This window comes from Chenopodium quinoa, unplaced genomic scaffold (genome assembly GCF_001683475.1).
Source record: "Chenopodium quinoa cultivar QQ74 unplaced genomic scaffold, ASM168347v1, whole genome shotgun sequence".
Lineage (NCBI taxonomy): Eukaryota > Viridiplantae > Streptophyta > Magnoliopsida > Caryophyllales > Amaranthaceae > Chenopodium > Chenopodium quinoa.
Window position 1 is genome coordinate 1698713 of NW_018744633.1, and position 14371 is coordinate 1713083.

Genomic DNA, 14371 nt, shown 5'->3' on the forward strand with positions numbered 1-14371 from the left:
TGTAATCTAAGTATTAATGAAATTTTTATCTAAAGAGCACAAGGGGTTACAAGGTATGGTTGTGATAGTAACAAAAAATGCAGCCCCCATTGTATAGCTTCAGCAAGTATCAATCTTCTAGGTGGAGAAAAACAAATGAAAATGATTTACTGCTCTCAGTCATAATCAGAATCAATCAAATTCATCAAATGCAGAAATGAAAAGCAAAACAACAACAATTAAAGCCTTAATCCCAAAGATGGGTCGGCTACATGGTCCAAAAAACTTCTTCATGTCCTTTTAAACTTCTTCCATGTAAGTGTTGTCTTTTATCTTTCCTTGCCTCTTCTGAGATCTCCTTAATCTAACCCTCTAATTTCCTTACGAGCACGTCTTTCAATCTCCATCTAACATGCCCAAACCAACACAATCAGCTCCCCCTTATTTTCTATTCTCAATCTCCACAACTCCAAATTTTTACCTAACATCTTCATTTCAAATTCCATCCTTTAAGGTGATCCCACACATCCATCTCAAAATCTGCATCTCTACTACATCTTCTTAATATGATAGGTCCTATGAAGCTACTAATAGGTGGATGTCCAAAAAAAAAAAAAAACTCCCATCTACACCTTTTAGTTTCCTAGGGCAGATGGACAGCAATGCAAGTGATGAACCATCACCAAAAACCGACCCACTCCATCACCGCCTGTCATTCGCTTATTTCAGGATTTCATCCATTATTTATAATTACATGGATTAGACAACTAGGTTTCCATTTAAACTTCCATCCTACAGATTTGAAAATTACATTTTGGCATTCTACTTCAACATAAACATGTCTTGTTTTCCATTAAGAAACATAATCTAGGAAAATTTGTAATTATTAATCCCAACTTTGGGCTATTTACTTTCATTAATCCCAACTATCGATTATAATAATCCCAACTTTAGGGGGTGTTTTCTTTTATTAGGTCAAATGACCGTTAAAAGTTTTTTTTTTAAAATTTTTTTCCTTAAATGCCACATGTCGCAATTTCATTAGTAAAAAAAAATAAAAAAAACAAAACCCAACCACCTTCATCCCACGCAGCCCCACCACCTCCTCCCTAGAAGCCACCGAAAACCACCATCTCCCTCCCCAACCCCACCGAAAACCACCATCTCCTTCCCTCTAAACCACCCGCAACCTCAACCCCTTCCCCTAGAACCACTCGCAGCCCCACCCCCCTTCGCCGAAAAATCCCAGCAAGCTACTATTTTCACACCTACCTTCACTCGAAACCCCCGCAACTCTACTCCCCTTCGCCAAAAACACCAAATCCCTATATCCAATCCCTCGAAACCACCTCACCCGTTCGTTTTCAAGGTGGTTTTGGACTTTCGGGTGCTGAAACCAACACATCCTTGATTTTTGGTGGGTTCTAGCTTTCAAGCGGCGCGACAGAGGTTGGGTTCTTGGTGGTGCTAAGGGAGGATATCGGTTTCTGGTACGATAGGGAGAAGGTGGTTTCGGGTGAGGGGCTGGGTGAGGGTGGTGTTGGCGGTGGGTGTGGCAGACTAGTTTAATTATTTTTATTTTTTTAAACTTTGATTTTTATTTTTTTTTTATTTTTTAGACAAATTAAGTGTTGACACGTGTCCAATAACACCTGGTATAACAAGTGATTGACTTTCATTGACTGGTTTTGGCAGATGAAAGAAAATGACCCCCAAAGTTGGGATTATTTAAAAATAATCGATAGTTAAGATTAATGAAAGTAAATGGCCAAAAGTTAATAATTACAAATAATAATTACAAATTTTCCCAGAATCTATGGGCAAAGCTACTATAAAACAGTTGTATAAACTTTTGATTTTTGCGTTATCAAGCTTTTTTTACATAAAATAAGATGAAATCAATCAATCAAATATCAGTTTGGCTCATGTCATGGGATGTGACAAATTTTGTACACTGGCATAAAATATGATGAAATGAACCCGCTAAATAGAGCTATGTGTATAATGGAGTAATAAATAAATTATGTCAGAGATGTAACTCATGCAAGTATTTTTTCCAACTAAGATGTAAATTGTAATACTTTTGCAAAGCTAAATATTCAAAGTTTTTATGTAGAATATAATTCCAAGAACATTTGCTAATTGCTATTATAAATTTGTTTACTTTTTTTTTATCAATGCCTATTACATCAAAAAAAAACTAAAACTTCTTAGGCTTTTTTTTTTTTTTTTTTGGCAAAGCCTTTATATTCAAACATTCATTTTTTGTTGGGTGCTTAAACCCTTATCTATCATCTAGAAGAATTTTCTTTAAATTTATCATTGAGACCAGGGAAAATAAACAATAGTGATACTTCACAACTTATTAGACAAACCACGAACATTTCTATTCAATTGTGATATAATGAAAAGCTTTAGTGCAGTCATTCAATTTATAAACTTCCTCTGTTTTTTAATACTTGCAACACTTTACTCTAGTGGAAATGTCATAATACTTCCAACACACTAAAATTGGAAGGTATTTTGGGTGAAAAGTTGTCATAATACCCTTTTTTAAAGCTCATGGCCCACTTAATAATTCTCAAAACAATCTCTCAGATCCCATTTACATTTATTAAATAATGTGAGACCTACTTTTCTTATATACTGTGAATAAGTGTGTGTTGCAAATATTAAAAACAAAGTACTTTTTTTAACATTTAACAAGGTTGAATAGTAGTATAGTATTGTATACTTTGTATCTACTTTATGTCAGTTACAAAAGACAAAAAGAACATATACTTCATTAAACCCACTTAGAAATATTATATCATCCAATTATAAAGAACAAGTTCATATAACATAGATATAGCGCCCACAACAAACCTTAATTAACTCTAGTAACATTATTACTCAACTAACCTTAATCAAGGCTGGTGTTGGCAAATCGATGATTTCCATTCCATCTCCCATATAAGAACACATAAGAGAAAATGTTGCACGGTCATAAAATGTGTCCTTTCTAGTAATTAAATAAGACGAAGTCAAAAAATCCTGAGTAGAAGCAACCAAAATAGTTCCATTTTTCGGTGTACATAGATTGTTTTGAACCTGCAATGAGGACAAAATATATAGTGACTATTAATCAACTACTAGTGCACCATTAGACAAATGAAAGATCATGCTATAGCACCATTAAAACCTACACCACCGAAAAGGAAATAAATTGGGATACAAATCACCTTGTACATAGTAATGCAAGATACAAATCACCTTATACATAATTACGCAAAATACAAATCATCCAGTACATGTTGACGCAAGTCATATTTCATTCAGGAATACCACAATTGGGTTAAAAAAAAAAGTCTTATTGATGTTAAGTGACATGATAAACTATGTGAGCAAGATGATGTCCTAGACCTATAAGAAACAAGAGGTAGATTCTACAAAATTCCAAGACTTAACTCATTACCACTAACGAACACCTAACATAGATATTAGTATATTACTGAACATCATTCACATGTTCCTGCTAAGTTTACATGTCATCTTAGGCACAAAACCACAGAATTATTTCTTACACAAACATTTGGCACAAAGAACTACTGCCAAACAAGTAACAAATAAACAAATTATAAAACTATTTACACATCACAATAACTAGCTACATGATAAAGGCAAAATCACAATTCACAACAAATGCGAGAATTGTGAGTATGCGCAATTATTGGGATCAATAAAATCTAGTATTCTTGATGACTAAAATTTAAGTTTACCCCCATCAACAATAAAGCCTCTGCTCGGGCCTCCTGTGTTTGTGGGACATGCATATTCATCTCATCACCATCAAAATCAGCATTGTACGGATTGCAAACAGATTCATTGAATCTCAAAGTTCTCCATGGCATTATTCTAGCCTACAAGCAAACATATAGAAGTCAACAATTAGCCTCAATGATGTAAATGAAAATTATAAAAGCATAACATCATTTTTGAAAATTTCCCATCACCCTGTGGCACATGATAGACATCCGATGCAGACTCGGTTGCCTGTTAAAAAGAACAACATCACCATCTTCTAGGTGACGATGGACAATGTAGCCAAACTTCAACTCATCAGCAATCCGTTTTCTAGCAGAAAATGATAAGTCCCTGCAAAAGAAATATGTTTCATAAGACAGTCTAGTAAAAAAAAAGTGTATTCAGATATATTATCACATGTCAATAATAATTTCTCACTTTGTATCCCCATTGGGCTCTACGACAAACTTTGCACCCGGATACTTCTTTGGCCCATTGCGTACACACTGCCTCAACTTTTCGATATTGTGATGGTTTACACATTCAGGGTAAGTCAAAATCGATGCCATTAGCAGTGGAACGGCAACCTGCAAGAGAAAAAGTTTTGTCTTTAAACCCAAACAAAAAAAAATTAATTGAAAAAAAAGAAATTGCTGAAAATAAAATTCTTAAACCTCCGTGATTTTCAAATTAGGATCAGGTGAAATGACAGTCCTTCCAGTAAATTCAACACGCTTCCCAGACAGATTTCCACGAAAGCGTCCCTGTTTTCCCTTTAGACGTTGAACAAACCCACTCAATGGCTTCGTAGGTTGTTGGGATTGTAAAGCAACACGTACATCGCTGTTTATGTATTGAGCCACTTCAACTTGAAGGTAATCCCAGTCATCCTGATAAATGATAAATGTCATAGTTACTATCAAACTTTTTTTTTGAAACCTCATAGTTACTATCAAACTTTCATACATGCTTGCATGGTTATTATAATTAAAAGCAAAAATATAGTTCTTCATGACAGGATCATACCTACTTCAAATAATCTTCCAACCAAAGAAAGCATATTACGACATATCATAGAACCAAAATCAGAAATGTGGAACTTGAGTAACAGTATCAAAATCAGATTTCTTGTTTGCATGTTAGACATATCTAGTTTCAACAATTTTTTAAGCGGATTTGTGTAACTCATATAGCACATCAATGTTGCCTGGGCTAATTTGGAACAGAGATGATGGTAACTCATACTAAAATTCAAATAGAGTAGATAGAACCTAGACTGATAGGTTATATCACAAGGATTTTGTGTCATTATTTTGTACTCCCTCCATTCCATATTATCATTCTTTAAATTATATATCAATGCTTTATTCGGTCATCAGATTAAATATAAATGCCATATTCAAGTGAGTTTTGAATACGAAATTGCCAATGCATAACTAACGTCACCTTAACAAAAATGCATGCCCTTAAAAGACACTTATATTAGAGTTGTAGGGGTATAGTAGTATAGTACTGCATACAAATATATTGCTTCTGTAGGTTATTGGAATAATGAGACCATGCATGGACATTAATCATTGACGTAGGAAAGAGAGAAGATATCATATTCAAGAGTTAAATAATAACAAAAGGATGAAGAGAATTGTAATGAAAAAGGAGGCCATCAGCATTCTACGCATGGTGAAGGCAATTATGTATTTATGTATATATATGGATTTAATATGCATAATTGTAACTCAAATACAATGTGCATATTTTTTAATTTGCAACCTTTTGTAACTCAAATATGATGCGAGTATTTTACATTTTCTCATCCTTCTAAATTTAAGAAACTTTTAAAATCATTGCAAGTCATACAATTATTTTCCGCCTAACATGCTACCTGCCCCTTCTACCTATCCAATTTCTTTTTTCTTGATTACAATATATGTGTTTCTCATTTGATTAACTGGTTTTGTGAAAAATATTAAGTCAAATATTTGCACATTTTTTGTACAATGGCTAGATTTGTTCATTAGATAACCCTAATTAATGTAACTAACCTCAATTAATGCAAATGCAAACCCTATAAACATCTAGAGCTGCAACCATAGAAATTGAAGATCTCATGCTAATAAGTACACAAACAAACATATAAATAAATAAATAAATAAAAGATGAGATCCTATGAGAAGATAATTAAAGTTATAAAGATGGTAAAAATAGATGAGCCTCACATTAGCCTATACAAGTGTGCCTCGTATTTAAAGGCATATGCCTATCAACTAGGCTCTAGGGTCCTTTAGGCTTAAGCGCCCCACACCTTTAAAAATTAAGATGATTATTGGAGAAAGTCTAGATATAAAGATAAGGAAAACCTCCGAAAGAATGCAAATGGAATTTTATAGCATGTTAATCATATCTAACAACATTAAAGAAAAGCTTAATAATACCACCATAATATCCATACTTCATCCTAAATACAAAACCCAGTGAACCATGATACCCTTACTTCTTCCTAATTAAAAAGCTTACAAAATCAATCAGACAACAATAATATAATGTGTAGCAAACAAACCAATTAAACATTTAACAGTCATGATTGCAAACGGCATATTCCACACTTGCACAATACTCACAATGCAAAAGTGGAATATCCATGGATGTACTATTATTTTTGTCCTAGTTTCACAATCTTCTACATCAAAGGAAAGAATTACAACTTCACAAAAATTATTCACTCTTCAAATATACATAATTTCTAATAAAACCACTTAACTTTTGTTTACCAACATATTTTTGTTCTAAGAACATAAACATGCAATACATATTATTGGACAATATGAAGAAAAGCTAGGATTTAGCAACTAAGTTTCCATCTCCATCCTTCATGTAACTAATCCTTACAAGCTCATGTAACATAGAATTCTCATGTAATTTTCCATTTAGAATTTTTCTCATATTCAAAATTTAAATCCTGGACATGGTGACATGTTTGCCAAAAAAAAAAAAAAATCATACACTAATACATCCTCCATTTTTAATTAGTTGCAACATTTTTACTTTTCACGTTTGCCAATGCACAACTCAAAAATTAATATCTCTAATTATCAACAAATAACATCAAATTTATAAAAATTTAATAGTTTGAAAGGGTACATTAAGACAAATATAACAAGATCCCACATGACTGCTTTTCCTTAAAGGTGAATCACTAAAGAAAATTAAAGTAAAACGTAAGAATAAATGGACGCGCAGCAACTAAATAAAAACGGAGTTAGTATATATAAAACGAAGGAGTCAATCATCAGTATCTTACCAGAATTTTAGATGAGCTGCTAGGTTCTTGCAGACCCTGATGAAGGCAAGCATTTGCTTGAATAATTCTCTTTAACCTTTCAGTAATATCATTTTCGTTGCTGCAAGTTTTAAGAAGGAAGAGGATATAACATCCGAACGTGACTTGAAATGCTGATGTAATGCAAGTATTTGTCTTAGGGAAATTCTTTTGGTAGAGAGCATAATTGGAAGTCAATTAAGAAAAAGACACTAGTAGATAATAATAGAGGCTTGACCTTTGAATTCCTCCATCAACAAAAACAGACGGACGAAGGGCCAATGGAGGAACAGATATGTTGGTGATTATAAGATTCTCCGGTCTATTATTTAAATAGAGCAACTCGCAATCCTGCAAGATGATAAAAGACATATACTTGAGCTATTTAAGGATTTAATACTTCCATCCATCAACCATCTCTATTTATTTAATTCAGCTACATTGTATATACAGCCTACACTTGCACACACGCATGCGAGCACATATTCACACAAAGCAAGAGAGAAAGAAAAGTTAAAGACAACATAAAAATAGCATTAAAATATTTCACCTGATCCAGCATTTGATTAAACAATAATAAAGCATCATGTGGATTTATGAGAGGAGAGGAGTATCCATTATCTTCTTGGTTTTTATCCTGTTTTGGACGACTATGAACTATTTGTAATGCAGTTTTGCCCTTCTTGACCTTTCCTGAAATACATCAGTAATTGCTAAGTTTCAGCAAATATTTAAGAGAGAGTAAATAGCACAAGACCAAAAAACGAGAAGGATACAAAGATTACAATGAAACAGCTTTATTTACAAAATATGTATGCTTCACTAAAACACTCGTCTTCACAGTTTTAAGTGAGGCATTAATTTTAACCCAAAATCAGTTGTAGGCCACTAGCTTGTCGGCAGAAGCTAAAATTAACACCAATAATGTTCACACCAAGTTACAGTGAAATTTCCGCTTCATGTAAAACGACAAAGCTAATGAGAAAACAAGAATAACAATAATAACAATAAAAATAATAATAACAACAACAACAACTTTAATAAATGTAAGGTGGCCCATCAGTAGGAGAAAAGGTGTGAGATAACGCCTTCAACGTTGGGAAAAGAATCAAACCCCAGACCCCAATTTAAGGGATTGGGTACAAGACCACCAAGCAAATCAAACATTTGATGATGATCAATAATGTATAGCTAATCACACAGGGTGTAACAAATTAGTAGTAATGTAAAAATAACATAAAAGAAATAAGCAGCAAGATTCAATCCTTAATAACAGAGTAAGCATTGAGGAAGGAGGGGGAGGCTTTCATTTAGTCAACGGCTTCTTACAGTGGTGCCTTGAGGCCACCAATATCTAGGGGTAGTGACTTTAGGTCACAAATCTCAGAAGATCACTGATTTACACAAAAACGAGCCTGCCTATCCACTAGCCCCTTCCCTTTTTTTATAGATACAAAAGCTGCCAGAAGGATCCTAACTACCCCTATCATACTTGTCCTTTGTTTTCCTGCTCCACAATATCCAGCCAAGGTGAGGATGGGGGGCTTCAATTAAAACACATCAACATACCCTCTCATTCGACCTGACAACCAAGTTGAAACTCTCACCAATTATAACTAGAGAAAATCTAGCATTCCTTCTTAAATTTCATTTAGAAAACAAATTTCTACAAAATTTTCAGATATTGTAACTCCCTTAAGAACAGCAATATATAAACCAAGTATTTTAGGGCCTTTATCTTAATTACATATTCAGCAAACACCAAGCCATTAAAAGAAAGCTAAATACCTATGTACTCCATGTAAGAGAAACATAACATGTCACATAGTACATTGCCCAATTCAATTAATTCCAAATTATCTCAATGTTGTTTCAAATAATTCTAAATGAATGCAAAACATTTGGCTTCGAGAATTTATCAAGGTGCCCAAGTGACAAACCTTCTCTTCTTCAATGTTCTAAAACAACTCAAGATACAAAAATTCAAATGGCTAACACATGGAAACACTTGCCATTTTCAACATAGCCACTTACAAAGAAGCATTTGATTCACAATACTTGCTTTATGTAATCTTAGAATTTACAAATAATTTGAAATTTTATTCCAGAAAAGTCAGACCCCAAATGTATAATAAGAAGAATTTATCACAAGTAGCAGCAAAAACATATCCTAAACAATTCCTGGATTATTGATAAATCCAAGAGGCCACTATTGTACAAAAATATATTAAAATTAACATAAAAGATGAACAAGAGATACCAGATACACAATAGGACACAAACAAAAGCAACTGCGTCAACAATCGATAGGAAAGGGAAGTTATACATTACCGTTCAAGGATCCGCATCTTAAACACTGCACTTCCACTTTGGTGGACAGCTTCTTTATTATCTTTTTCCTCAGATCAGTTTTCTGCAGTGAATCAAGCTTGGTATTTCTCATCTTCTTTAAGCAATCTTTACGTTCTTGTTCAGGTAGCAGGATATGTGAGCAAGACTGGAGAGTAAAGGTATATCAAGTTTAGATGACACAATAGCCACAAGTCAGGCTAGCATTTAGAAATACAAGCAATGAACATACCAAAACATGATCTTAATGCATGCATCTGTTGAACAACCAAGCACACATGAACAAGAATGAAGCCAAGAGCCAAAGCCAAATTGGCTATGCATCATAAATTGTCAAACCATCTCGGAGAAACAATGACATTGATGTATGGAGGAGGTAAGATCAGGAAAATAGATCATGCAAACTTTATCCATGTAGTATAAGCTTATAATGACTTTAGGGAATATTTTCAAATACTGACTTTTTATAGCATTTATTTGTAAAAAATTAGAGATGTAAATGGTCACAGTTTTTCATTGGCAATCATAAAAATTAACACAGTACAATTAAAACAAGTCTGGACACCATGGTTGGCCTTTTTCAAGGAGGTTTGACACAGTTTACACCTAGATTAATGATGTTGCTTCTATAGGCAGTGTAAAGGCTCTGATCTGCAAGAAAAAGCTTCTAAACTGATAAAAGTATCTTTATTTTTTTTAACTCATAAAATATCTCATTTAACCCAAAAAAAGCCAAAAAAAGTAAGGCAGTTTTCCACTGTACAAAATTTATTGGCATCAAGGACCTCCTCCACACCCTTCAATCCTCTTAGTCACCCACCTAAGCACCTTAATAAAGTAGTCATGGTTTTCGAAATTGTTACCCACTAAGTTTATGCTTTGAACACAGGTCTCAACATTTGAGGTTAAGAAGTCCTATATGTCCTCAAGACCGTAACTTCCCAAGTAGATACTATGATTCTAATTATAGCCAAAAAATATATTAAGGAATCAATCAATCAAAGCCTTAATCCCATGAGTGGGGTCGGCTACATGAACCAAAATTTGAATCATAAAGGCAAAAACATTGAGGGGAAGAAATCTTAGTAATGACATTATAAGGAAATTCAGACACAATAACATTTAACTCTAATTTTTCACAGCATATGTCAACAACTCACATCCACACACCAATAACTCACCCTATGCTACTTCTAGCTTCTCATTATATTATATCTCTTAAGTTCAAACCAACAAGAGAGCATTGCATATCTACTACTTCTATTTCTTGTTATCACTTCTTTTCTCTCCGTATTATAGTTAGCCATGGCACAAAATAACTTTTCATTGTGCAATCAGACGTGAACACATAACATCCATATCCAATACATTTAATATGATCAAAGTTTAATTCAATTTAAACTATTAATAAATCAATTTATTTTGCAAATTATTATAGAAACTCAAAGACTTCACATCAACAATCCTTAACTATTTAGAACCATATTACCTAGACAAAACTATTGGTTACATTCGGCATATAGCATAACTTTTAACTAATTTGAGGTTATTTTTTAACCTGGTTTGGGGTGATGTATAAGTATATAACCCATTAAAAAAAATTATAAATTACAAAGTAATTATATAGATAAATTTTTGAAAGGGTAATATGCATTAAAAGTGATTTTTAAAGGGTCAATTTCTTGTAAAGAGAGTAACTTTGTCTTTAAAAAATAGGTCACTTTCATATTATTTCGAGGAAATTGTTGTTTATTTTAAGGAAGTTTCACATTTATACAATATCTATATATTGTACACCCAATTGAATTAAAATTTTGTATTAGTTAACAAGCCTAAAAGTCCGACATTAGTAACAACTCGAAGACACAAGGTGGGTTGCGAGTTCAGGTAGTAAAGAAATGAAGTAGATGAGGAAGAAGAGGCTTATAGAAGGGGGCAGCCTAGTCTGCGACCAACCAAAGTAGGATTGGAGATGCATTTATTGCAAATGAAATCATATCTTGCTTGCTTGTTACTTGAAATTTTTAGTCTCATTAGTTTAGGACTAGTATTATTATATAACATATAATTATATTTAGTTTAGAAAAATATTTTATTGCAAATCTAGGATAAGTTTATAAAGACTTGTAGACTAAAGTATGACTTTACTCTATCTTAAAGGGTTATGGGTCTTCATCTTTCGCACTCACAACAACAAGATGAAATTACAAACGCTCTTAGGTTTCAAGATTAGAGTTCTAGGGAGGTGTAGGTTGAAATTCAAGGGATGTTATGAGGGTTGCTAATAATTGTTAATCGATTAGTGACGGTTCGTGGTTTTTTCCCTTACTATTTTGTGAGGGGTTTTTCCACATAAAATATCATTTGTCATTATCTTTTAATTTGCACCTTTAGTTTATATAATCAGTTGTATTGTTCGTGTTTAAGATTCCATTATTATCAAAAGTTTTTGTACCCCAATACTTCTAAAGACTCCCTTTAGGATTTGGAAACCAATTACATGCAATCTTACCCTTAATAGAATGGTTGTTCCAATTGATCTAAAGCATCAAAAAGTCAAATTTCACATGTACCTTGGTTGCATCAGAGACAAAACCCAGCAAGTTGGCAACACGCATGGGAGTCACACAGCCAAAGTGCCTAGATTCCCAAGCATGCATCATAAAATCTAAATATGGATACTTTGGGAGTTTGGGGAGTAAAGATCAAGAGGGTAAATACAGAACATACCTTGCAAATACACTTCAAAACATCTAGAATGGCACCAATATAGCCAATATTAAAAACAGGTAGTGCTAGAGTTAGACATCCATAATGGCCCGGACAATCTTCAAATTTTGCATGGCATGTCGCACATAGACCACTACTTTTGTTTGGAGGACCCTGTAATCAAAGAGTGTATTATTGAACATCCTTTGGAAAGCTATACATGAAGCGTATCAAACGCTACAGAATTGTATGCAAAAGAGAAAAAGTTACAACACATATTACAGAGTATTATTCTATTCAGTCTATTCTACCTCAATACCAAGCCACAAAGAGCAATTCTTAATGAATCAGAAATCATTATATGCACTACACATGCATTATGTCATAAACCACATAACTGTTGTAGATTAGGGAAAAAACACATATTTCTCCCACATAACTGTTGTAGATTAGGGAAAAAACACATATTTCTCTTCTATTTTCTTCGCCACCTATAGCATTTTCAGGCTTTCAAACAATTCCACAGCTCTAATTATTTCCAATATTTTAAAAGACCGTCCAAATTCCAAATTCCAATACATGGTGAAATCAATAGTTATCACAATAAAATCAACACTATAACTACCTAAGAATCCAAAATTCCAATTGCATTTCTAATAAATTGGTGAAAATCAGCCAAAGTTGAGAGCAAACAAATAGGAAAGAAATTCCACCATTTTGGGGTCCAATAGTCCATTGGCAATAGGCCTTTTCTGGGCATCATAATAAAGACCTTTAAAAACTTCAACTTCCGATATTTTACCAATCTCCGATGCCGAAAACATAGAAAACTTTATGCTATCACTGCAAATATCAATGAAAAACAAAATCACAAGCCAATAATATATAACCTGAATGAAAAATCATCAAAATTGGAAAATCAATACAAAAATCTAATAAATAATATAAAAAACAAAAGATCACTGACATTCGGCGAGGCTCATTGTCCTCGAAATATGGCTGCTTAGTGAATTGTATATTGTCATAAGGCCTCAGCATCCTGAAAATACGGAGATTTTGTTGAGAATTACAGAAGTTGTATTCTTGATGTTGTACACCCAGTGGAAAATAAAAATTCTCACTGACTCTGCCGTTCGAACTTCAAAACCCCAAACCCCGGCAAATTCAACCCCAAAATTCCAAGAAATGCAACAGCAAAACCCCAAAATTCGACAAGATACGATGATAACAACAACAAAAAAACAACTTACCTTAGAAGCTGTTTCAATGGGGGATACTAGATTCAACAGAGAACGTCAACTGCGCTTCAATGGAGACCGGAGTGCGCTTCAATGAAATACTTCGTAACTGCCGTTCAAAAAAACAAAAAAACTACGTAACTGAGAGAGGTAGGAATGGAGGCTTTTTAAGAGCCATGACCCGCCATAGTTGTAATATGGGTTAGATCCGTCAGATAAATAAATGGGCCGGGTCTTTTGTATGATCGTCTAACTACGAGACATGGGCCCTGTTTGGCAATTGGCGGTTGGCATTTGGCTGTCGGCTGTTTTAGTTGGCTGGTTTGACTGGCTGTTTAGATTGGCTTTTGAGTTGGTTGTTTGACTAGAGTTGTAGTGTTTGGTAAATTGGCCGTTGGGTGCTAGCTGTTGTTAAACAATATCAACATTAATGAGTTAATATAGTACTTTAATATAATCCTCATCGTGGACTTATCAAATTAGAGGCATCACTTCGAAGGGAACTTGATGAAGTACTTGAAGAAGAAGAATTGTATTGGTACCAAAAGGCAAGGGTCGATTGGTTAAAGAATGGTGATCGTAACACAACCTTCTTCCACCTTAGCACAGTTACAAGGCGTTGGAAAAACAAAATTGTTGCTTTGAAAGATGACCAAGGAAATTGGGTACATGACTCGACTTTGGTTAAAGGAAAATTTGTGAATTACTTTTCTAAATTATTCACTGAAGAAGGGGAGGATGAGCCTTTCGAAATCCCCAATGATGTCTTCCCTCAACTTCTTGCTTCAACTTGGGCTACAATCTCAAGACCTTATACCACTATCGAAATTGATGAAGTGGTAAAATATATGGGCTCATTGAAAGCACCACTAGAAGGCCGCGGCCTACCTGACCATCTCAACGAGACTCATATTCTGCTGCTGCCTAAGGTCGATAATCCTGAAGCGCCAAATCAGTTCAGACCAATCGGGTTATGCAATGTAGCCTACAAAATGAT

The 14371-nt window shown here is 33.9% G+C and overlaps 1 protein-coding gene across 4 annotated transcripts in view; it reads right to left on the reverse strand.

Annotated features, from left to right (window-relative positions):
• LOC110700931 (DNA-directed RNA polymerase III subunit 1-like) overlaps positions 1-13514 on the reverse strand; it is a 44044-nt gene extending 30530 nt beyond the window's left edge. For 2 of the 4 annotated variants that reach the window (XM_021878499.1, XM_021878498.1), the window contains exons 1-12: positions 13104-13174; positions 12850-12979; positions 12158-12310; positions 9410-9575; positions 7629-7771; positions 7317-7429; positions 7061-7160; positions 4437-4652; positions 4201-4349; positions 3972-4113; positions 3738-3878; positions 2881-3069 (exon numbers count right to left, since the gene is read on the reverse strand). In XM_021878499.1, the coding sequence (XP_021734191.1) occupies positions 2881-3069; positions 3738-3878; positions 3972-4113; positions 4201-4349; positions 4437-4652; positions 7061-7160; positions 7317-7429; positions 7629-7771; positions 9410-9575; positions 12158-12310; positions 12850-12979; positions 13104-13174 (1713 nt within the window). Of the gene's footprint in view, positions 1-2880; positions 3070-3737; positions 3879-3971; positions 4114-4200; positions 4350-4436; positions 4653-7060; positions 7161-7316; positions 7430-7628; positions 7772-9409; positions 9576-12157; positions 12311-12447; positions 12497-12849; positions 12980-13103; positions 13176-13386 lie in introns of those variants that run through there. The other 2 variants (XM_021878497.1, XM_021878500.1) reach the window with 2 other exon arrangements.
• Between the last annotated feature and the right edge of the window lie 857 nt (positions 13515-14371).